This window comes from Porites lutea, chromosome 2 (genome assembly GCF_958299795.1).
Source record: "Porites lutea chromosome 2, jaPorLute2.1, whole genome shotgun sequence".
Taxonomy (NCBI): Eukaryota; Metazoa; Cnidaria; class Anthozoa; order Scleractinia; family Poritidae; genus Porites; species Porites lutea.
The window spans coordinates 52,631,980-52,656,121 of NC_133202.1; the positions used below are offsets into that span (position 1 = coordinate 52,631,980).

Consider the following 24,142-nt stretch of genomic DNA (forward strand, 5'->3'; position numbering starts at 1 on the left):
AACTTTGATTTTGCTGTGTACTCGTCAGTGGCAAGCAATTCACATCGATAAAGTCCCTCCAGGTCTGGATAGGCCGCAATGTTGAATGAAAGGCAGCTTGGTTCACGGACACAAAGGGAAGTGCAATCGATCGGATCTACCGCTGTTGATGATGATAGCGTCTCTACTCGTAAGTAAAGAAATGGATTTTTCACCGACTAAAAAATCTTGAGCTTCATTTCGATGAACAGCTCTTCTCTGCATAGCGTTTACGAGCACTACAAAGTGCAAGGATACAAAAAACAAGATACCGAAAGATATCATGGTAATTGGTAACGGGCTAAGAGAACTGAGACTGCTTTCGGGGTTTACCTTTAGTCAAACGCTATTTATATCAGTTCTTACGTCAATATCAGCAAAACCACCTGTAATGTTGTTCATCTTACTCCAATGCACTTGTTCAGCTCGTGAATGACTAATTGGTCAGCATTTACAGGTTTTACCTGTAGGTGGTTGAAGTAAGTATGGTGATGGTTTCGATTCTCTATTCTTTTGAAAGTGAAGTTAAGGAAACCACTGGTACTGTTATTGGTATTTTTACTGTTAACTAAGCTTTGATATGAAGGCCAGCAGTGAACAGTTTTGCCAGTTTTGAAATAACCATGGCTTGTATGCTAAACATCATGTTCTCAAAGTGGGTGACAGCTCCAAAAAGAGGCAGTGAAATTAAAAATAAAAAAAATAATAAAATAAATGAAAAACCTTTATCACCAATTATTACGAAAAAGTCACTCTGATCTCCAAGATAAACACAGGACGTACACGCCCTTGTCTTTGCTAGGCTCGTGTATCTATTTAAAATGAGATACGTCCTGCTTGAGCTAGAACCACTCGACCGAGCCGGAAAAGACTATTAACAATTTGGCTCACAGGAACAGAACCTTAATCAGTTTGCTTTAAAAAATCTTAGGGATTAGTGGGGTACACGTGCTCTTTTGTATTACTCAGGCACCCACACTTAGCGTGTCAGAAAATATGCTCCAAGAAATAAAAGTTTAGCGACATTAGTTTGCAAACACGTCTTTCTTTGTTTGAATACTTAAATTTGCGCGTTGTCGTAACTTTAGGCACGATAAGCTTGTTATGACCGTGCAATTTTTTTTTTACATCCTGTATTACGTAGTTGCTGAAGGCAGGAACTTGAGCTGTTGCTGGGCAAATCCTGAAAGGCCTATTATCGTATATCGTTGCCAGGTAACCCTCGGTTACTGTGCAAGTGGAATTGATTTCCGGTTTTCGTATTTTGCGTTTTTGGACTACCGGCCCGTCCGGCCGCGGGGTTTTTGTTTTCTCGTGCCTCGAAAGATAACGAGCTACAAATGGTATGGAAACATTTATGCTTAAATATATTCTTAGATAATAAAACTGGAATGTTATTAGGTTTGAAATTCATTTTTGGATATGTACCTTAATTTACCCACCCCATGTCATCTGAGTTTGTCCTCCAAACAAAGCATGGTGGTAAAGATAGCAAGAGTGGCGTCATCACGCATTTGTCTATTGAGTTTGAAGTGTCAGCTCATGGCCACAGTGTCGACAACGTTTGAGGAAAAAAATCATTGTTTCTATTGTGTGCCTTTTAAATGAACTATTTGTTGTAGGAAATAGGAACTTACGATTACAACTGACCGTTTTATAGATCCTTGTCCTTCACCTTTCATGAAAAATGAAATGCTGCTAGCTTTAAGAAAATGATGCTCCCGACGTCTGGCCGCGCGCGGTGGATTGAACTGTTTCATAGTGCCATATTTAAATTCGGCCCATGCTGACAAAACCGACTTCGGCCAGTAAATAATTCAGTTTTTTTGAATACGATCGCTCACAAAAGCATGAACTATATCCATCCTTTTTAAAAGTAAATCAGTAACCGTGACACGAGGTCTTCTTTAAAGAGTTTTTGTTGTTACCTGCTCATAATTTTAAATCAAAGTTTATCACCATTAATATAACAATAGGAGTAGAAATGCATTGTAGCTGGTAAAAGTTACATAGATTTTTTTTGATTTGGGAATCCTTTTGCAACGTCGTTAGGTTAGTAAAGAAATATTTATGCCGTCGTGTTTATGTTATTTTTCTCACGCACTGCCATAAGAACGAATAAGATTTTATAATGCAAGTGTGTTTATTTTCAGTATTGTGAATTTAAGTCTCTAACTTTGAACTTCTCCCTTCAAAAACCTTACTTTAGACGCGATCGCTAAGGAGACAAGGCGAATTCGGCTTGCACACACTGTACGATTCGGGCAACTTTATAATTCTTTCTGCCTATCCCTCAAAGAGATTGTATGGCTCCACATAATAGTTACATTTCAATTTACAATCTTTGAATGATGCCGTGTGCTTTTTGGGCTCTCTCTCAGGGAAGTTCAATTTTTCTAGTCATTTCATCATCTTATTTATTCTTCTCCCATTTTTGATTAACGGGGCGCAGTCAGAGCAAAATTTAATAAATAAATAAAGCAGTAAATTTAAATAAAAAGAAAAGGAGAACGGAAGAAGAGAGTGAGAGAGAAAAACAAAAGATCGTTTTCCTGAAAATGATGACACACTACAATTTATGTCCACAATCAACGAGAAATTTCTGAAATTCGAACTGATTGTATTTTTTTTCATATTTCAATGAGTCAGAGTATAATTGCTTTCTTTGTCTAAATCGTAAAAGCATTAGCTACCCTACTCGTATTTGCGTCATATATCAACTGTCATTTTAAATATGTCAAACAATTTTTTACATTTCGCAGACTTTTATTGAGTAGTTAAGTATTTCAAATGATGATTTATCTATTAAGTGAGTAGCGTTGCACCCAAAAACCTGAAATGATTTTCCGTGCTAATAAATCATCAAAGAGAAAAGGTTTGAAACCGTTAACCATAGTCATTTTCTTCGCAAAAAAGATGTTCATTTTCAATTTTATTCCTAACTTAAGTACATTCAATTAGTTTAAGAACATTAGCGGCATTCACCAACACTTAATTGACGAAATCGAAATACCCCATCAGATTTCTAATATACCCCTTTTAAGTGGCTTGTAAGAAAAAACGTTCACCATTGTTCGAAACGGCCCGTAGTTTATCGTCCGCAACTTAATTAAGGTGGTTCCGTAATTGTAACCATACGTTCTTATATTTTATTGCCTGATAGCTAAAACTGGGACCATCAGATGCTTGTTTTCGGTATTAATACTGGCGTCCACTGAAAATGTGTAGATTACAGTATTTTATTGATTGAACGCCGGCACAAAAAATTAACTTCGGGTCTTCAAGTAAAAGGAAGGTTGGTAAGCAAGACCCTCAGAGAAGAATAAAGCCAAAAAAAAAAAAAAAAAAGCGTTCTGGAAGACTAGAAAGCCCGAATATACTACAAACTCAATTAAATGTCGGCTCCACAAGGCCAAGTTCAAAATCGAAACGTCGAGGGTGTTTAGAAATTGAGAAGGTACGGTATCAGGATGTAACACAATACCTGCCACAGCATACTTTTCATGTATACATTATATAAATGTGAGTTTCAAAGGTACTGATAAACAGCAGTGGGCAAAAACTTTTTTATAATCATTCGAGAAACAAGCAGATAAAAAAGAGAGCCAGAGGATCGGAGCTAATGTGCGATTTTTTCACTGCTTTGAAATAAACCTTTTTGACAAGTCAGTGCATAATCGGCTTTGTAATAGTTTATATCGGAATTCAAAGTTTATGTAGCTAACTCTAAAAAACCACATCAATTGTAAGCAGACCAGTAACGACCTGTAAATATACTCTTCCACGTTTTTTTTCCAACTTTTGTCTGGGATCCGTTAACAAAAATCCGTCAACACGGCTAACAGGAATGCATTAAGACGCTTGTGTGGTAGGGAGGGGGGCAACTTCGTGCCCTTCACCATACAAACTTCCTCCACCTAATTTTACAGATCGTCTACGGTTGCTTCTAACTTAACCCACTTTAATTCAGTAAGTTTTCTAATTTTAAGGCGTTCTTTCCAACAATGTCGATGAATATTCGCTAAAAAGGAAAATGAGATGAAAACAGTTTCACACCGATCATAAAATCCCTCACCGCTTGGATCCAGCTGTTCAGGACACTAGACGATCACGATCGAAAATAAACTTACTATCCTTTTTTTAATAGCAAGGAGGAGGAGGAGGAGGAGGAGGAGGAGGAGGAGGAAATCCTTTCAGGTACTCCTTTTTGTTGGTAGTTACAAGAGCGTATTAAATGGTCTCCCAAAAATAACTGATTATCACTTGTTACCGCAAAAGGTCTGGAGTTGGCGTGGGTGGGTACGGACCCGTTAAATTCCGGAGGGATATTTGGCGTGTTTCGTATATTCATTACCGAACGATGCTGTCGATATGTTTTACTCTTAGAACTACATAATTGTCCTCAAGCGTCTGAAAACAGGGATGATGAATTAAAAATTCCATTCTATGTTCGTACAGATTTGTTCTTGTGAGGAACATTTTTAAGAAACTAGAAACCCGTTTATTTGAGAGAAACGCTTTAATTTACTCCAACAAAAAATTTTTATCATCAAACCACTCTCTGGGACGTACACATTGGCATCGTCGGTTTTTCTAGCAGACCCTTTAAAAACCTGTTTTAGGCTCTCCCGGCAAGATTGTTTTTAAAGCTCAAAATTCATCATAAGGTGCGTCATAGATTTCGTTATTGGTTCAGTCATTCAGTCATTCTACGGTAATTTTAGCCTTCACGATCTCGCTAGAGCTTTTTATCATTTTCCTGAACTTCGTAGATTAAGCTTTATGAAAACGAAACAGTTGTGATAGCCCTTTCTACCACCATTTTTGGAAACCGAAAAGTATAGGGTCAATGTACAAAACTGAGGAGTGAAAAACGAAAAAACAAACAAACAACGAAACAGCTTTAAAATCGTACGTGCTCTGATTAGAAACATTTAGTTTCCTTGATTATTATTTTGAAAATGAATGTTGAATATATGAAAATCATGTATGTGAACTGCGGAGTCGGAAGAATTAAATGAAGGATGAATGAGTTAAAACTGCCATGATCATCCTTCATTCAATTATTTTGACAATATTGGGTTCTTGGAAAAGTTATTTTGCAGGAAACAGCTGTCGGGTACTCTGTTGCTTTCCATTTCAACTGTTTATTAATCGTGAAATTAATTCGCGAAATAACTATTGCACGCCTTATTTTCTCTTCCGTGGAGGTCAGGACATCTTCAGTGTTATGTCTATTTACGGTTTACTATTTTGTAAAAAAAACCAAAATTTAGAATTAAAGACTAAGTGATTGTCTGTCGCACATAACTATTTATCATGTATATTAACCAGACGGTGGCGTACATTTTTTTCTCTATCCATTAACTTTGTTAGAAAAATGAGACGAAACATAAGACAACCACAAATTGCATTACGAAAAGCGGTTTCTTGGCAAGGTTATCGAATGTTTCGTCTTCCAATTTCTTGGCTGTTATAAATAATTCAAAGTGGTTGAACACCTTGCGAAGATGGTACATTACATCTTACGAGACACAGTGTACGCTCGCATTTCTTTGGAAAGATTTTTGCCGAATTTCAGTAATCACCAAGAAATAACCATTCACTTATCAAAGGTAGGTTGTTTAATTATATCATCAATTCGATCGCCTCGTTTTGCCACGGAAAATCTGAGAAGTAGATGAGGAACAAAAAAAGTAGTATTCAGAACATAAAATGTTTTTGGGATAGGCTTTTCCTGGAGGGGTTAAACTAAAAGGTAAAAGGAATTTCAATGGTGTTACTATTACTATTACGTTTTGGTACTCAGCTGAACTAAAAAGAACGGATTAATTTGAGATAATTATCTAAAGTGTTCGACTGAAGGAATGGAGTTGAAGATCGTTGCCTTTAAGCAATTGTTCCCCAGAGCATTCACTGAGCATTTTTCCTATTTAAAGTAAACGGGTAGAAGATGTAAGTATGACCTTCAGGGCTTGAAATAATTTCCCGGCTGGCGCCGGTCAAGTTGTACGGTCAAACCTATTTTTGCTCGGACACAACCCGTTTTTGGCCGGACAAATGTCTTTCATCGAAGATTATCCGATTGCACTTTGCAGTAAAATACATGCGGACTGTTCTAATAATACTTTACAACACAACACACCCTACTCCTGAGTTTGCGGTGACGATTTTATAGAGGACAAAGCAATAACTCGCAACTCCAGGAAAATGAAAAACCACTGTTACCGCTCCGCCGCGCAGGGCTTCTGAAATTTTGCGCGGTCGCAGAGCCGTGGAATTCAGGTAAATCTGGGAAATCCTGCGAAATTCACAAAAACACGCGAAATATCGCGCAATTCGGTAGAAATCTTACCGAATACATGTCATTTCAACATATTTGAGACTTCGCAGCAGTTTCGGCTAATTGAGTTGTTTTTTGCCGTACACTTACAAATTTATCTTGAAACTTCGTCACTGCTGCGAGAAAACATCCCAAAAACTACCAGGTGTTCTTAGATTATTATGGCAAAAAACTGGGCTCTGGCCAGTGCACGATATAAAAAGCTTTGCCATTGACGCCTTTCTGAGCTCATTGTTGTTAAAAAAGTAAGTGATAATCGCTAATAAAAAAAAAAAGCTGTGCGAGAGAATACCAAGTCCAAACGAATTCGCAAAGCAAGCAGGGGTTTTGGGCACAAAATCGCCGGGTTTAAAAAGGCAACATTTATAAGTAGTCAGTGTTTCTGTTGTTGTTGTTATTGCACAGGATAACGCTCATCATTTGCCTCCTCCCCAAAAATTGGCAAAATTGCCGTCTTGTTTCACTAAAAATGGTTGGTGAAATCAGCGCAAAACCGATTGCTTTCTAGCGAAATTTGCCCAGAAGATTTCCGCGGAATTGGCTTTTTTGACGATCTTTTTTCGGCGAAATTTGAGCCGAATTTTTCCGCTAAAATTTAAAGTTAAATTATTTTAGCAATACTTGACATTTTTTTGTGCACATTAAACACAGGTAAGAAACAAGGAAAAACCAAGACAAAAGAAACCAAAAAAAGAAAGAGTCTAATTGCAATTCTAATTTTTAATATAAGTTATAAGTAAGTTATAAGTTATAATATATATCTTTGAAACTGGCCTTTCAATAAAACATGCAGTTAACTTTTTTGCATAGCCTCTACATAAATCAGTTGGATGTAGGTCTAGGTTGGGGGGGGTCTAGATGTCAATTTTTTAAATATAGAGGGGGGTTACAAGTTATATTGCTGTTTGAGTGGTACATTTTTTATTCAAACTCAACTTCATTGTTATTGAATGACTTCTTAGAATATCAAGAACAGTACATGGCATACCTAGAACCTGTGATAATAAAAAAGAAATGGAAATGATAATTAATTTGCAAACTGTCTGTGTTAATTAGTGGCTTTTTTAAAAAAATTCAAGAACAAACATGTCGCAACGAATATGTCGTTTGACAGAAATCACAAACAAGCAAAACAAACATTACTATACATGCAATTTGAGGCCTTATCAGTAACAAAAGCTGTGAACGTGGTCCTTGGCTTTCCCAGTAAAGCATTTGCATGCAAGCAGATCACGCAAACTGGATTTGTCAGTAAATATTGAGATAGTTTCTTTTTCAATATGATCTTACTCATTGGCAATAGAGCTTCCTCCTAATGACTGAAATATAACATCATCTGAAGGTGAATCAAGCGAAACCAGTGCAAATTCGATAAGTTCCGCCGCCAAAAATGATGTCTAAGCGGGGGGGGGGGGGGGGGGTGTTAGTGATCCTATCTTGAAAGTGTGGGGGGGGGAAACTAGCTATTTTACATCTTTTACGGGGGGGGGGGGCGTAACTTCACTAAAAGGCCTACTTTGCTCATCAGAACTCCCTCTTCAGATAATTATTGGACAGTCCCTTACTCATTAGTATCAGAACTGTTTGTTTTCCTGTTGTGACCGCTTTAATCTGAAAGGAAATAAGTTGTATTTGTTATGGTGGTTATGTTTGCAAAAGGGCATCAACGCGGAGTGTTTAAAAGCCAATTCAGGGGGAGGGGGTCGGAACGATTTAGTTTTGCATTTAGGGTGAGAGGATTATGTTTTTAAACCAGCTTAACATTCAGCGAAAGACTTTTTTTAGAGGCTCAAGGAGGTCTTGTTGGTTGGTAAAGCGAGAGAGATTTCACTTTGTAAATTCCATCGACAAACTTGAAAAGTTACTTCTGATTGGAGGCCTCTTAACACCTTAAAATAAAATAATTCATATTGTCCTCAGCCTCACCAAAATAACTGAGAATTAATATACAATTAATACTTAATATATCACTATCCTTCTTGTCTTTCTGTGGATTATCACTGTCTCATCTGCCTTCTCATTGTTTAAGGGCCAACAGTTGAAAATTAGCGCCATGAGTTTTATACACTGAAACGCGTAAAAGCTTCAACATTTTGTCTTTTCAAAGCAAAAGGAAACAAGAGAAAATCATTAAAGCAATGTTTTTAGAGTGAAGCTAATCAATCAATCATGCAGTTTTTTTACAGTATTTTGTTAGTTAATATGCTTTTATATGTGATGCGCATTTGATCATATGCACAATCGCCATGTAATTTGCGCAATATAAGTAATAAATTTATTATCATTATTATTAGTATTATTGCCCTTTAAAGGTACTTTAAGTCTTTTTCATCGTGCAACGCTTCGGCTAAGCTAGAGATTTCTCTAGAGTGACCTTTGAAGACTGATTAGCTGTGTTTCATGATTATGTTGATGGAAAAATAGCCTCCTTGAATTACAGCCCCACTGAATAAAGTCATAGTTTGCTGCGATAAATCTATCAACTGATTGAATCGACGTCCCCAAACTTTTCCGCATCTTGAAAATAAAAATGGCGGCTGGCCAGTTTTCACGCCAACAGTAAAGTGGTTTCCTGTCCGATCACTTTTCAGTTGTGAAAAACATCGTTCGTCGAACCACACACCGCGAACCTTTTTTTTTGAACTAGGGAAAGTTCACCGTTCGACTCGCTAATGGCAAGTTTCGTATTCCTGGGAGCCTAGGGCGAGTGCTTGTTTTCGCTCGAAAGCGAGGCTACTGCGGGTCACTTCTTTGCAAGAAGACGAACCAGCATGAGAAAACTGCGGCTGAGTTACCGGAAATTGTGGAAAATCGTATAGGTTTAAGGTTTCGGCGGGCTTCAAACTTACTTATAGGCTGAGAAATCATTGTTGCGAACAGCAAATATGGAAGTCACCAGCTCTTCGTCGTCGAGAAAAACAACGAGCGAAACCAGAAATTGACCGAAAGAGTGGGTTGGTGAGCGAGTTTAATAAAATGCAAAGATGGTCTCAAAAACCTCACAACATGGAAAAATCCTTTAACGTTATTTTTCAGTGATCGTTACATAAGTTCTTTAAGGATACCTTTCATTGATATGTGGTTGTTGTCGAAAAATACCATTAAGTTAAAACACCTACTTTCAGTAGACATTTTTTAACATAGGGGATAAAAGATTTTGTGTATTTTAAATAAACTGAACAAGTACATCCGGTGTATAAATATCTATCACAACGGGTATAGAAAGACGAACTGAAAGATATAAGTTTATTTAATATACATTTAGCTTACGTCGTTTACCAAAACCTTCAGTCACGTGTAGAAAAACGATCGACGTATGCACATTTCACTCGATTAGAAGTTGAATAAAAGAATTTTATACAGATAAAAAAAAAAAATCCATTTTACCGACGCACGAGTAAAACAGAATAACTAAGAAGTTTGAAAATTAAAGGTAATCGAACATTGACATTTTAACATAATTTACCACTTTCAAGCTGAAGTTTACTTCTTCTTTTGGCTTCAGTTGTGGCTTTTTCAGGTCTCTGTTAGTTCGACCAGCCCTTTCCATTGCAACAGATATCTCTCATTCGCTTACTGGTTCAGTTTGAGCTTTGAAATATTCTTATTTTCATGATTTGTATCGTTTTCCAGTTACTCAGCCGCAATTGTTTGTTTTCGCTAAGAAGTTGACCCGTATTAGCTTCACGCGCAATCATGCTAAGAAGGCTCTCTTCCTAGGGCTATCGGGGAATACGAAACTTGCCTATTGGCTGTGACTAAAAACAAAACGATTTTTCATCACTCTCATCCTGTGAGCAAATATCAGTACTTATATAATAAAGATTAGTTAGTTATCTGCTATCGAGATAACCGCCTAATCTGTAGGTTGCTCGCAATGCATGATTTTCAAGCGCAATATGTCATCCGTACAACGGCAGAGTAGGTTACTCAACCAATCACGTCGCCGCATTTATTCACTGCTCATTTTAGAAGGACTATACACACGCAAGAAGTCAAGTTTATTTGCGTTTATTTCAAGATGTGCAATATAATTTTTGTCACAACAAAAAGGTCGAAATAAAAGGTAAGTTCCTAAATAACCTTTTATTGCTTTTGCTTGTAGCCATTTCAATTGATTTCGCCATATGTTTAATTCCTCGCGCGGCTTATCCCAATCTGGCCACCATTACCCACGTTGTGTGTTCATCCAACACGTTCGATTTCATTGCCAATATTCTAGGGGTGCTCGCCAAAAAAAAAAGCAGTATCTATTAAAGGAAAATGTATTCTTTGTGTTTAGGGTATCGCATCCCATCGCTCCTCTTGCCGTTTGTCTGTTATAGGCGATAAAAATTTGTGTAATTTCATGCTGTTTAGAGGTAAACACGAGTAAGCTGCTTATAAAGCTTTTGAGCACAAGACTACTCCTAGAACCGCCCTAATTTCAAGACTCGATTTGTCTCAAACTGAAAATAGCCAAACTAATAATTTTATTCCGATTTTGAAGGGCAAGGGGTCTTTTGATCCAGGGAAAACATCGTATTATTCATATGATATAGTGCAATATACAGCTTGGAAGTTTATACTATATATTTTTGTTCAAGCAGAAACAACATTTGATAGTGGAATGGTGAAATTGAACCAAAAATAAAAAGCCTGAAGCCATATTTTTCAGTAAAAACCTAGAAATAAGAAAAATACACAAACATAAGAGAATTAGCTGGGAAGCAAACCCGCTTCTAAAATCTTGGATCCTGGGTGGATCCGGGTTGCAATTTGTTGAACAAATTGCAACCCGGATCCACCCAGGATCCAAGATTTTAGAAGTGGGTTTGCTTCCCAGCTAATTCTATTATGTTTGTGTATTTTTCTTATTTCTAGGTTTTTACTGAAAAATATGGCTTCAGGCTTTTTATTTTTGGTTCAATTTCACCATTCCACTATCAAATGTTGTTTCTGCTTGAACAAAAATATATAGCTAACACTGTAAGATGGAAAATTCAGGACGCATTACCCTCAGTGCTCATATATCAAGCAATCTATAAACCTTTTGAAAGATTTTGCCCTAAGAATAGCATGAATACAGACAATGATAGTTTAGAAGATGAGATATAAATTAATGTGCCTGTCAAAGATTTTTTTTTGTAATTTATTAATTTTTATTTGAAGTTTTTATTTTACAGAGTACACTTAAAGTAAAATGAAAAAACAAACAAGCAAACAAAACAAAACAAAACAAAACAAAACAAAAAGACAAAAAAAAAAGAAAAAAACTATTACAGCAGACAATATCTAAGTTTGATAGAAAGTACTTATCTTTATATTTATGTACAATATTTAATCAGTTTAATTGTTAATTAGATCACATTATATTGATTAACTTTTCTCACTTACTAAGATGTTTATTTAATGTGCCTCTTTTCCTGGCAATGTAAAGTTCAATGTTGGTAACTCGCCTAGTCCTAGTAATGAACCCCTGAAGGGAGGGCATACCCCTTTGACATTTTTGTGAATAAATATAGTACTTCCCAAGCAATAAAATATGATTAACTAGAAGGAAATCATCTCCAACATCAAATTTCCCGAAGATTATATCCTCTTCTTTTAAATTCTCAACAACAATATTGTTGTCTCTTAGCCAGGACAAGACGTGTGTCCTAAAACAGAGGATACTTTACAGGAAAAAAGTAAATGCTCGATGGAACCGACCTTAGTTTGGCAGAAAACGCATTTATCTGATTCAGCCATACCAAAACGAAAAAGTTTCTCTATCGTAAATACGATACGGTTTAATATTTTGAACTGAAATTCCCTATGTTTTGTTTCTAATGTTGTGCGGAAAGATGATAAGTAAACTCTTTACCAGTCAATAGTTAATTGATGATACTTTGCAGATAGCTTCTCTTTAGCGGTAGGTTTGGTTTGTTTTTTGGCCAAAAAAGACCGAGATCCTTAGAGATTGAAATGGCCGATGCTCTAAACATAAGCTTAGGGATGGCAAAGGTTTTAACAATTTGTATCCTGCCTATAAGAGATAGGCCTCGCCATTTCCATAAATTAATCGTTTTCTTAATTGATTCCAGAGTCTTCCAAAAGTTCAGTTCTTCTCTTTTTTTAGCGTCACCACCAAAATAAACACCTAGAATCTTGATGATGTCACAAAGATTATTCATGACCAAATGCCCTTCCCAGACAGATCCACTATTTCCTAACGCTAATGCTTCGGTTATATCCTTATTTACTTTTAACCATGAAAACGCTCCAAAAGCCCTCATGGTTTCGAACAGGATTGAGTAAGACCTAATGTCTTTAATGAAGCAGGTCATATCATCCGCAAAAAGAGTGAGTTAAACAATTTTTTTCCCTATCCTAATACCTTGAATGTTATTATCGTCTCTTATCTTGATAGCTAAGATTTCCAAAGATAATATGAAAAGATAGGGAGAAAGAGGATCCCCCTGCCTCACCCCTCTACTTAGAGAGAAAGGTCCTGAAGTAAAACAATTATTAATAACACAGCTGGAGACCTTATTATACAAGACTCGTACCCACTGAATGAAAGAAGGACCACAGTTAAATGCGTGTAAGACTCTTATAAGGAAACTAAAATGGAGAGAATCAAAAGCTTTCTCAAAATCTATTTCCACCAAGATCCCCGATATATCTCTGTTCATCGTATGCTCAATCACATCGTCAATTGTTCTGATGGCGTCAAAAATAGTTCTCCCCTTGACAAAGGCGCTCTGATCAAAGTGAATTATTTCAGGTAGCACATTTTCCAACCGCTTGGCCAAGGTCTTGGACGCTATTTTTGTATCTACATTAATAAGAGATATTGGACGCCAATTCTTTATTTGCTTTGTGTCTTTTCCTCTTTTTTCAACTAAAGTTATAACAGTCCGTTTCTGTGAATTTAAAAGCTCTCCGTACTCAAAGGCATAATTTAGCCTTTGCACCAACAAACTTCCAAACACGGGCCAAAAAGCAAGGTAAAATTCAATGGTTAAGCCTGTCAAAATATGTCGCCAAGAGAAAAATGCCCTGGAGGACACCTTAACAAACTGAAACATATCTACCTAAAATAAACTGATATGTTGAAGTCTAAGTTAAAAGTTATGAAAATGTAATTTACTATAAAATGAAATTGCTTATATTATTGAGTTTATACATTGATGCATTAAAAAGGGAAAAACTGCTTTTTTGTAAGAGCCTTGAATGAGCTTTCAGCTGGGAGGCCACAAAGATTTCAAGTTCTCATGTTCAAACAACATGTAGGCAGGGTATCAAACTTCTAGGGATTTCCATTGGTTCTATTTTTGTCTCTTTTTTTTATGAAAGTAGCCTCCAGCCCTTAATGACAGCCCTGTTTCAATTTTGTTATTCATTGTGTCATGTGTTTTTACTACCTGACTTGAGAACTGAGTGAATCAGGTTTCATTTAGGGTTGACCAGCAAACTGACCTGTAACTTGATTCACTCAGTTTCTGTTCCTAACCCTAATCAGAGTCATTAGGCGTTCGTCGTAAGTTTTTTTCCGGATTCCCGATTCCAGCTTTTAGTCAAACCCGAAAATTTACTGTGTATTTACACTAAGTAGATGCCAATGGTAACAAAGTATCTACATCTAAAAAGCGGAACTAGTGTCCCTATTTTATAAAGCAGGATTGCATAACAATGGTCATGGCCGGGACCCTTGATCTCTCTCTACAAGGTGAATAGTAAGCAAATAAAAAATAATATTGTGACTGTAAAGTTAGGCGAGCTATGTATTACCATTAGCATTTTATTTTGGTCGGTTAAAATTATTTGTTGTCCATTTCAAGTGGTATCTCCAGCAAGCACGTCAAAGTAAGGGGAAATTTTTTGGCTTTTTTAATTTGGGGGGCGCAAAAATCACGAGTGACGTGTCCACAAAGTGGTATTCCCTTTGTACTCAAATTACTCCTTATGACCGCCGGTCAATATAATTTTTATGGACACTCTCTTATTACAAGGACTTCCTTTGGTTCCAAACAAAAAAAAACTACACATAATTATTAATGCCTTGAAATCCTCACCATGTCCTTGCGATGCAACAATTCCCCCTGGAAAAATTTCGTTTTGAACAAAAGAACTTTTTTAAAGTGTAGTTACTTTTGAGAAAGGACAAACTTTCATTCATGGGTTTTTGACATCAAGTGGGCCTCTGTCAGTTAAATAGAAAAAAGATACACTCTTCTAATATTGCTCTTGATTTCAAGACCAAACCTCATTTAGACTGTGAAAACAAAGGTCCTGAATACTCTAAGGAGCTGTTTGGCTGAACTTAAGTACTCCATGGTTGTTCTATAAATAAGTTGCTTATTGCTCTTAAAGTTTTTTTTCATGATCAAGGGAACTTAAATTTGGGTATTATTTTGTTTCATCGATATTTTCCATGTTCCCTTTGTTACCAATAATCAGACAGATTATTTAAGCTGAATGTGGTTATTTATTATGTTTTCCCAAGCCACAAGCAAACAGTATAATAAAATAGTCATTACGAAAAAGTTAATCGTTGGAAACTCGAGTGTTTTTGAGTACTCCAGGCTCAAATGCATGCAAATTCAAGGTCTTCCAAGAACCATATCCGGGGACTATATCGAAATTATACGCCGGGAATTACAAGTCGCAACGGAAACCATCGACTATAACCGGTCCATGCCATGACCAAAACTCTCAATAATGCCTTAAACTGCAACTGCAAAGCTTCTCTTGCAAAATAGCTGGGGTCGAAAATGTTTCAATTCTCGGTGTGTTTAGTTACCATGCACGCCTGCTGTTGAGTCTTCGATGGAATGGATCGGCGCAATAAAACCCACACTTAGGATAAACTTTTGCTATAATCTGTAAATAAAATAGTGCATAAACTAACGCGTTAACATCATGCATCTCATTAAGATATGATGATGTCATAGTTTATTATTAGTTGGCAAGGAGCAAAAGACGTCAGAATACCTAGAGGTTGACGTCATCAAAATAATGTTGAGATCATGATCTATAAATAGAAAAGTGATATCATGTCCCTACTTGATCATGATGATGTCATAATTTTTTTATTCAGGTATGATGATTCCATAGTTTATACTACGACATGAGAAATTTCTGCAATTTGATTGACTTAGAGCAGTAGTATTTCAGCTTAATTTGAAAGACCTACATGTGAAAATTACAAACCTTTTGTAGGTAGTAGTATAAACAAACAATAGCATGATTTGTACGTGATATTTGGCATAAATACCACTTTAAAATTGTCTCAAACTTCACTCGCCTGACGGCTCGTGAAATTACGTATAACAATTTCGAAATATCACTCGTGGTATTTATGCCAAATATCACTACAAATCATACTATCACCTAGCTAATTTTTAGTCATGTTCTTATTTAGTCATGATGATGTCATATTTATTCAGGTATTTGATCACTATCGTATGATGGTGAGGACCACAACTCTCTCTCTAATTTAAAAATAATATCACTCAAGAAAAATTTTTTTGTGACCTACCCGAATCAACAATTTCTAAACTGAGAGAAATCAATTGTGATCTTTTGACCGCGGAGGAATGGAAATGACTATATTTTTTGAGAAGCAAAATTGAAAACTTTCTGATAATTATTTTGTCAAGTGCGTGAGAATCTTTCGAACGAATAACGATAAAAATGTGTAAAAAAAGGTCGATTGCTTTATAAATCAGAGTTCTTAAGTTATCCATTTATCTCATAGTACTCAAAGTAATTAAAACAAGTCCCAGCATCAAAATAGCAAAATAATAGTCGTAGTGATCATTTTCGGCCACAATTTTCAGTCGCATTCCTTACAAAACAAGCTTGGTTATGCTCTTGTATCCTAATAACAGCGTCGAATTCAGAAAAACTCACCTGTCACCTGTTGACCACTTGATCGGAAACAATAATTATGCGCAAATGCTCGCAGGGACACTGATCCTGATCTATATTTGCATATGAACTCTACACGTGGAGAAAGCTCATGATTGTGAAGTTATCAATAAAATAGACTTAAAGTTTGGTTGTTTACAGTTTTTACTGAAACACAACAATACAAAGGTCCGGAAAAAAAATTTCTATAGCATTCCAGTAGGTCTAGTCTTCATCTTGTGGAATGGGCTGCTTTTCATACTTTCGATTAAGTGAGAAATCTTGCTTATCGATCGCTAGTTCTGTCGATTCAAGCCAATCAAATCCTTTTGTATCTTTAAGCTCTTTTTGGGTTTCCACCACTTTTCGAAAGGTGGGATCTTTTTCCGTAGCACTCATCCACTGAAGATACTCTAAGAGTACTTTTCTCGGCTCTTTTCTGTAAACAGGAAAAAGAGCATTCTCGGCTTTAATCAGGCCACGTTTTCTGAATCTCCGTTCTCTTCGTATTGATTGATCAAAGCGTTGAGCTGGGTCTCATGGCGTTTTTTCGGCTTCATCAGGAATGCGTGACCTAGGTTATAAGTGCTCCGTTTCTTCCTGGGAAGACTCCTTATAAGTGCTCCGTATAATAAACTATTGATGTCCTTATATTGTTGCAAAAGTTATCCTCATTACATCATTCTATCTATTTTTAGTATGATGTAATTGACTCCATTTACTCCCATTTAGATAGTAAATAGCTGATGGTGTCACTTAAATTAAATTCACAAAAAACCGGATTAAAACATTCCTCTCCCACTACTGCGGATAGCACTTACCGAGACCTTGATATTCCGAATAACACAAAAACCTTTTCCCATGGCTGCTTATTAATGTCTGTTTCTTTTTCACAAGGTTGTTGAGTTCCTAGCAAATATCCTTGAAGCCTGATGCCTACCAACACTAGCAACAACACAAATAACGATACAGACTTTCTTCTCCCTGCATCACACTGTGTTCCGTGGATTATTGTGATAGGGACTGAATCGTTTCTCATAGTCGTCCTTAACCTCGTCACCGTTATTGTGTTTACGAAACAAAGGCAACTGCGACGAAAAAAAACATACATACTTATCCGTAATCTTGCGGTAATCGACCTTTTGGCTGGCGCAATCTCTGGTCCTCTTCAAATTGAACGGTTTGGTGGACGGTGTGACGTATGGGGATATTCTAGGAAATCGACTTGGGATTACTATCTGAAAAATGCACTGCTCCATTTATTTTCTATGGCTTCTCTTGGCAATCTGGTCGCAATGGCCATGGAAAGAGCACACGCTATATTTTTTCCTTTTAAACATCGTCTTATCGGAAAACCAGCTTATAGAGCGATAATAACTATCATTTGGTTGGTAGCTGTGATAAGGGAATCATTCCAAGTTATTTTAATGGAGATTCATGAGAACTCTGAAGAATTGTTACAAATGATTAACTCCACCCTATATGTACCATATTACTTAACTTCTCTTTTTCTTGTTTGCATATCATATTGTTCTATTTTCGTTAAAACTAAAACCATCACTCGTTCAAAAAGCCGTCGAAATAGTGTTGTATCTAAAGAACGACAGGTGACTTCCACTTTATTTATTGTAACGGTTGTATCTTTGCTGACTTTGTCACCAGTGATAGCATTTATAAGTTTAGGTGCATTTTCAAACATTTCTTTCCCTTCGAATATCTTTTACTTTCACGTAAGAATGATCGTGATACTGTTTTTCTTGGCCAACTCGTTGGCTAATCCAATAGTTTATTCGTTGCGGATGCGAGGATTTCGAGCAGGCCTAACAGAATTGTTTGGTCTACCAGCAAACCTGTTAAACGCTACACATATCCTGCCACGCCACCTTTCTTAATTTATAAGAGCCAGCTTATCCACCATCCGTCCACAACATTTGTCTGAGAATGAAAAGCAGCAAGTTTTTTACTAACTCCAGAAAATGTCCTAGCGAATGTTATTGGCCTGACACGGGGTTCCTTTCAACTGACGTTATGATTTCAAAGAGCAGTAATGTGTTAAAATAATGTAATGATTGTTTTACCTTTAACTTAAGACAATTTGTTTTAAGGAGATTCTCTAAACGACAAAACGTTTTTGTCATTTTCAAAAAAAAAAAAAACAAAAAAAAAAATAAACGGGTTGTATGGTCAAGGAAAGGATACATGTCGTGAACGAGTTATGTCGTCCGTCTTACAACATACATATCTGCATTGTAAATTGTAGACAAACTATCGCGATGATTGATGGTCTTTGCAAAAGACATTCAAATTTTTAAAAGATTATGGTAAATATAACATCATTTGTCTCCCCTCTTCCCCGTCATGAAATGGTTTATAATTTCTTGATTGTCAGGTTTTTTATGTTTTTTTTCTGTCAAAATTTTAAAGGGACAGGTTTACGGTTCAGCGCATGCTCATTTACAAAAAGGTCGTTTTTCTGCCGGGACATGCTGTATCGTTTATGCAAGCAATATCATGTTATAATGTTGTGAAAGAACCAATCTGCACACTCCCCTGGCAGTCACTTGTACTTGATCAACTCAAATATTTGCAAATAGCTGTAAATTAATCAACCATGGAATAAAACCTTCGGGTCAACAATAAATTCAACGTTCGTAGTGTTGGCATAATCCAGTAATTTTTTTCTGCGATTTTAGTACTCCTCCATCCTACTTCAGCTTACTCTAAAATACACTTCTACCGAGAAATACACTCTGAGATCGCTGAGATAAATGTAAATGGATTATTGACCGCTAGAATTAATAATAAATTTGAAAAATTGGTAATTTAATTAATAAGCATGCTCTTAACCTTGTACCTGTCACTTTAAGTTTGACAATGAGTCAAGCAATATGAAAAACGACTTGTGCATGAACATCATAGGCATTAGAAAATAGTCCACGTTCGATATATTAAAATTCTAACATGACTTCGAGGCGTTAGGGTCAAAATTGCAAATTTTTCACCACTCTATTGTCTCGCAATAGCCTATTTTCGAGTTCGCTATAACCGCTGAATTAAAGAAAAGAAGACGCATTTTTTACAGCCTCAGCTTCCATCTGAAGTAATATATTCACAAATTCCAACGAGAAAAAGACCTGTTTATTACTCTGTCTATTGTGTATATTCAAATTTCAAACATTTACTTGCCAGAATTTCTGAATATTTTACTTTGCGTCGAGGCTAACCCTGTATGAATGTGTCTTTAATGTTTGTATCCAGCGGTGATTGTTAATTCGAAACTGGACTATTCCCAGAAGAGCCCTGAGCCCAAAGAAAACCAAACCAAATATAGAAAACTGACCAGAAAGCCTCGGAGTCATGTTAGATTTTTAAGATATCGAACTTAGGCTATTTACACTGTAATTTGCTTAAAGTTTGGCATTGTATTGTATATATAAACCGCAAAATAAGCTGAAGTCGTTGCTTTAAAAGAACAATTGTACAATTATAAATTTTAAAACTATTAATAAGCATCTTGAATCGCAAGAATGCGTGTTTTATTTGCTAAGTTATAAGTAATCAGTGAGTCATTTTTACCGTAATTTTTGAACATTTATAGCAAGTGAAAACTTGACGTCTCTGGTCGTCTAAGACTTGACCTTTATTAACTAATAACACGATTAAATGATTTTGGATAATCACAGATGGTTTGCTTGCAAACCTCTCTTCATATAGCCGATATAAGTTTTCAAGTATAATCATTGATTGTAGTGATTGTTTTACCTACTAAATATAACTGGTGAAGGAATTATCATAACGATTACTTGATGTTACTATAAGTCTTATCTCGAAGACTGAATTCTATCTGCTAATAACTGGATCGCTAAGTTCAATATGTATGTAATTTTTCTAGTAAGATATGTTGACGTTTGGTAACAGTTGAAATTAAAAATGTAGTTGATTTAATAAAGTTGAGCTAAATTGCTGAGAGGCGCATTGAGTGAGTGTCTTTTACAGCTGTTTCGGATAACACGCGTCCTGCGTTGTCAAAAACGTTTCAGGATTTTTTGGTTTTTCTGCGACGTCAATCAAACCGTTACCGTGGCATCCATTGTGTCAAATAAAGGCGACAATAACAAGCAGAAGCTGCAAAAGTAAATGTTCAACCCCGGGTGGGAACGTACCGATTCGTTTTCAACCTCGCAGTTTCTTCTGAATTTGGAAGCTCTATCATATCGCATTTAAGGCTGGTATAGCTTGTTTTTCAAAGATATGCTGGGAACCAGGATTTACCAGATTTGTCAAGTGTACCCCGGTTAACCAGGCTATTACTCATTTGGTTCAAGCCTGGTTAAACCCTGGTTAATTCAGTGCTTCAAGAGCCTTGTTAAACCTGGTTTTCCTGTCATTTTTTTTTATTTTTTTTTTAATAAGAAACCAGGCTAGCCAGAAAACCCCTGGTATACCAGGATAACCTGGTTCATTGGCGTACTTTAGAGCCTAGTAAAGCCCGGTTTACCAGGTTTGACAGGCTAACTAGGAATATCCTGGTTAACCAGGTTTTTTGCACATATGGTTCAGGCCTGGTTAGCCTGGATCGTTTAAGAATTTCAAGAGCCTGGTTTAAGTCTAGTTTTCCTGGCTCTTACAATAATCAGGCTTTTTGGACATGTGGTTCGAGCCTGGTAAGCCTGGTTCATTGAAACTTTAAGAGCCTGGTTAAAGCCTGGTTTTCCTGGTTCTTATAATAACCAGGCTTACCAGGCTTACCAGGCTTACCAGGCTTACCAGGAATACCCTGGTTAACAGGGCTTTTTGCACATATGTTAAAGTCTGGTAGGCCTGGTTTGACAACCAGAAACGTCTGGTTGGTTCAACCAGACTTACACCCTGGTAAACCATGGTTTTACCAGGCTTTTGGCGCAAGGGTCTAAGGAACAATCTAAATTTGCCGTGTTTCAGTATAAAGAAGATAATAAAAATTTAGAGCTAAGGTAAAACTATTTCCGCTTTTCAACAACACGCGACCGAACTCTGAAGTTCAAAATCAACGAACCCGGCTAGAAACACACAAAATGGATCAAAATCCACCAATCACAAATCACAAACCATGATGTCCCTTTTTTTCCTTAGAGGCCCGGTAAGATGTGAAGGCGCGAAAGCGCCAATTCTTCAGAGTTTGATTGACGTCGCCGAAAAACCCAAAATCCGAAGACGTTTTAGACATCGCAAATCGCGTATTATCCGAAACAGCTGTAAGTCCATTTAGTACAACATAATGTCTCTAAGTCTCTTGACTCAGGTTCCCTTGCAGGCAGACTGTTCAGGCTTTCGTTGGCTGTATGTTTTTTGAGCGTAGCTACCTAGATTTTTAAATCTCTGTGGATATTATTGTCTAGGTTAGGTTCTGGTTCCAGTTAGTTCCTAGTGACTAGGGGATATGGACCTCACCCCCTGGAAACTGAGCGGGACTCCTGACCAGGGTGGCTACCCCCGATACCACTCTATCTTGCCTTCCCCCCAGAAGGGCTTCACTCTTAGTCCCCTTACCCTAGATTTAAGTGCTTCCCTGCCCCAAAAATATTTGCCTATTTACTATCGGTATTTTTCTCTTCGGTTAACTGCAAAGAACTGCACTGAATGCAAAAGCTTCTACTAATCGAACAGTTTATTACTCGCCAGCTCTAGAGTTAGTGAAGAATATTCTAACCTGCTTAATTATTATTTTGATTTAGCTTAAGTACATGACTGTGGTGAACCATGGAATTTTGAGATATTAATAGACAGTGGTCAACGCAATTAATAACAAAAACAGTATACTTAAAAGATCTAAATCTTTAGCAATTAAAAATGTCTAAAAACGTCCCATGCTCTGTCTAGAGCTTGTATGCATGAGGACGTCATTTGCAAGGATACAGAAAGGATCATGAGCCCACTGAAATTTGTGATGCCAAAAAAAATTCTTTTACGATGTAATTGAAACAGAGACTAAACCCAAAAATAATGCATCAAGTTACCACCTCCCCCCTTGCTGGGTCTCATTATGCACTTTGTAGACAAATCAAAGGAGCTTATAGGGAGAATATATTTGTCCCTATTGGCATACCTTATTTAGTTGAGAGTGCAAGCTGTGCATGGGATCCATGAGAAAAGAAGGAAGCAAAATTAAAGGGGTGCAATGCAGAAAGGTGGAAGGAAAAAAACACTGTTGTGATTTAATCATTAATGCCTAATAAAATTGGCAGAAAATGGACAGTGACGGCATAAAGGGAAAAATATGTGCATGATGAGGATGTGATAATATGAATGACGCCTTTGTTGGAGTCTGGTTCAACATCCGCTTATGCTACCATAAACTAATTACGTCCCACATGATGTTACCACAGCCTTTTATTGTAGTTACTTTGGTGGTGATGGTGGTGGGTGGTTATATTTTAGTTATTCATCTTAGCCATATGCTAACTTTATGCGCCGAAATCCTTATCTGGGATTGTGTCTATACACTTACTTTAATTTTGTATGCAGTTGAAAACTCTTTCTCGTTGCTAGCTGTCATTTATATATTTTATAATTATTTTCCTAGCGAATTGGTGGGAGAGGGGTTAATTATCAACTAGAACTTGGTTGTAGGATTGTAGATATGTGTCCCACATGAGAACCTTACAAAAGGGGATTGGGTGTCTGATTCCTAACAGTGGACTATGAACCGTTGACTGAGTATTTTGTGTCTCATACATGTATGAGTATGGAATAAGAAGATGCTAGAAACACTATTAAGATCATACCCAAGATGCCTTTTAAAAGTAAACAACCTGAAGGCAATGGTCATGCTACACAACTTTGTAGTAAGGCCAGGTACCTTATGCATGCATGTACACTGCACTGAGGGGTGTATTAGTGGGAAAAGACTGGCGTTCATTAAGAAATTTATAGGTTTTTCACACTTTTAAGTGTCCTATTGTTTTAAAAAATAGAGGTCCTACCGTTACAAAATAGGACCTCTCCATTACTTTTCTTATTATAACCTCCCTCTCCTTATCCCTAATTTGATTTATTTGAGGCATGTTTTATAGTGAGGACTTAAAAACATGCAGATCTTTTTTGGATTCTTGATCAGCTTAATCCCAAATAACAATTAAGGCACTAGATTAGTGCTGTTTTGCCCTTTATCATTATATGGAAATAAGACTTCAGAAAGGTCCGTTTGAATACCTCGAGCCTGCTCGAGAGATAAAAGGGAAATATTATATCCCTGCTTGATACTCCAACGGGAATCACATGCAATGAGATCATCAATCAATAACTGGGAAGAGCAAAAAAGGCTCCGGCTCTTTTCTGACAGCTTCCAGCGGTGTAAAATAAATATTGAAATCAACATATGGCATTATATAGCTTAACTGTCTTAGTAGAGGAGTACTTGATACACCTTGGTACATAAGTCCTGTGTCCAAATGAGATTAAACGTTTGAAGCCAGTGTTTCTATTATAAAAAATCGAACTTTTAAGCTAAGCAGTTTAGCCTCCTTGGTGTAAATTACTTTTTCCAAGAAAAGCTAGGAAATACTTTAAGGTCTAAAAGAATCTTTAATACTCTCTCCTCTGCTTAAACAATTAGAAGTTGTTGTTGTCTTTTTCTTCTCCTGTTATCATAGCCTTCGAGCAGGCTCTGTTATCCTCGTCCGCAGTGGCGGTTTTTTACTGATCGAGAGGTTCGAAGACAGACGAGGCGAAAAGCTTCAAGATGAATTATTTAGCGCTAAACTTTTTCAACTTGACTTTGAAAAGATACAACATCATTCATCCGTCGCGGCTTTTGAAAATTTAGTATCTCGGAAGTGTTTCTGCGAAACATCCCTCAAAACATTGTAGCTTCCGCCAGGATCCCATAACCCTTCCGCTCATACCCGGGGGCCAATGAAAATGCAG

General features: G+C 36.8%; 1 protein-coding gene across 1 annotated transcript; it reads left to right on the forward strand.

The window, feature by feature from the left end:
* The first annotated feature begins 5,530 nt into the window (after window positions 1-5,530).
* Window positions 5,531-20,188, forward strand: LOC140929012 (neuropeptide FF receptor 2-like). The gene is made up of 2 exons (XM_073378825.1): window positions 5,531-5,633; window positions 17,135-20,188. Exon 2 carries the CDS (start codon window positions 17,170-17,172, stop codon window positions 18,127-18,129), a length of 960 nt encoding a protein of 319 aa, XP_073234926.1. The 5' UTR covers window positions 5,531-5,633; window positions 17,135-17,169; the 3' UTR covers window positions 18,130-20,188.
* The last annotated feature ends 3,954 nt before the right edge of the window (window positions 20,189-24,142 follow it).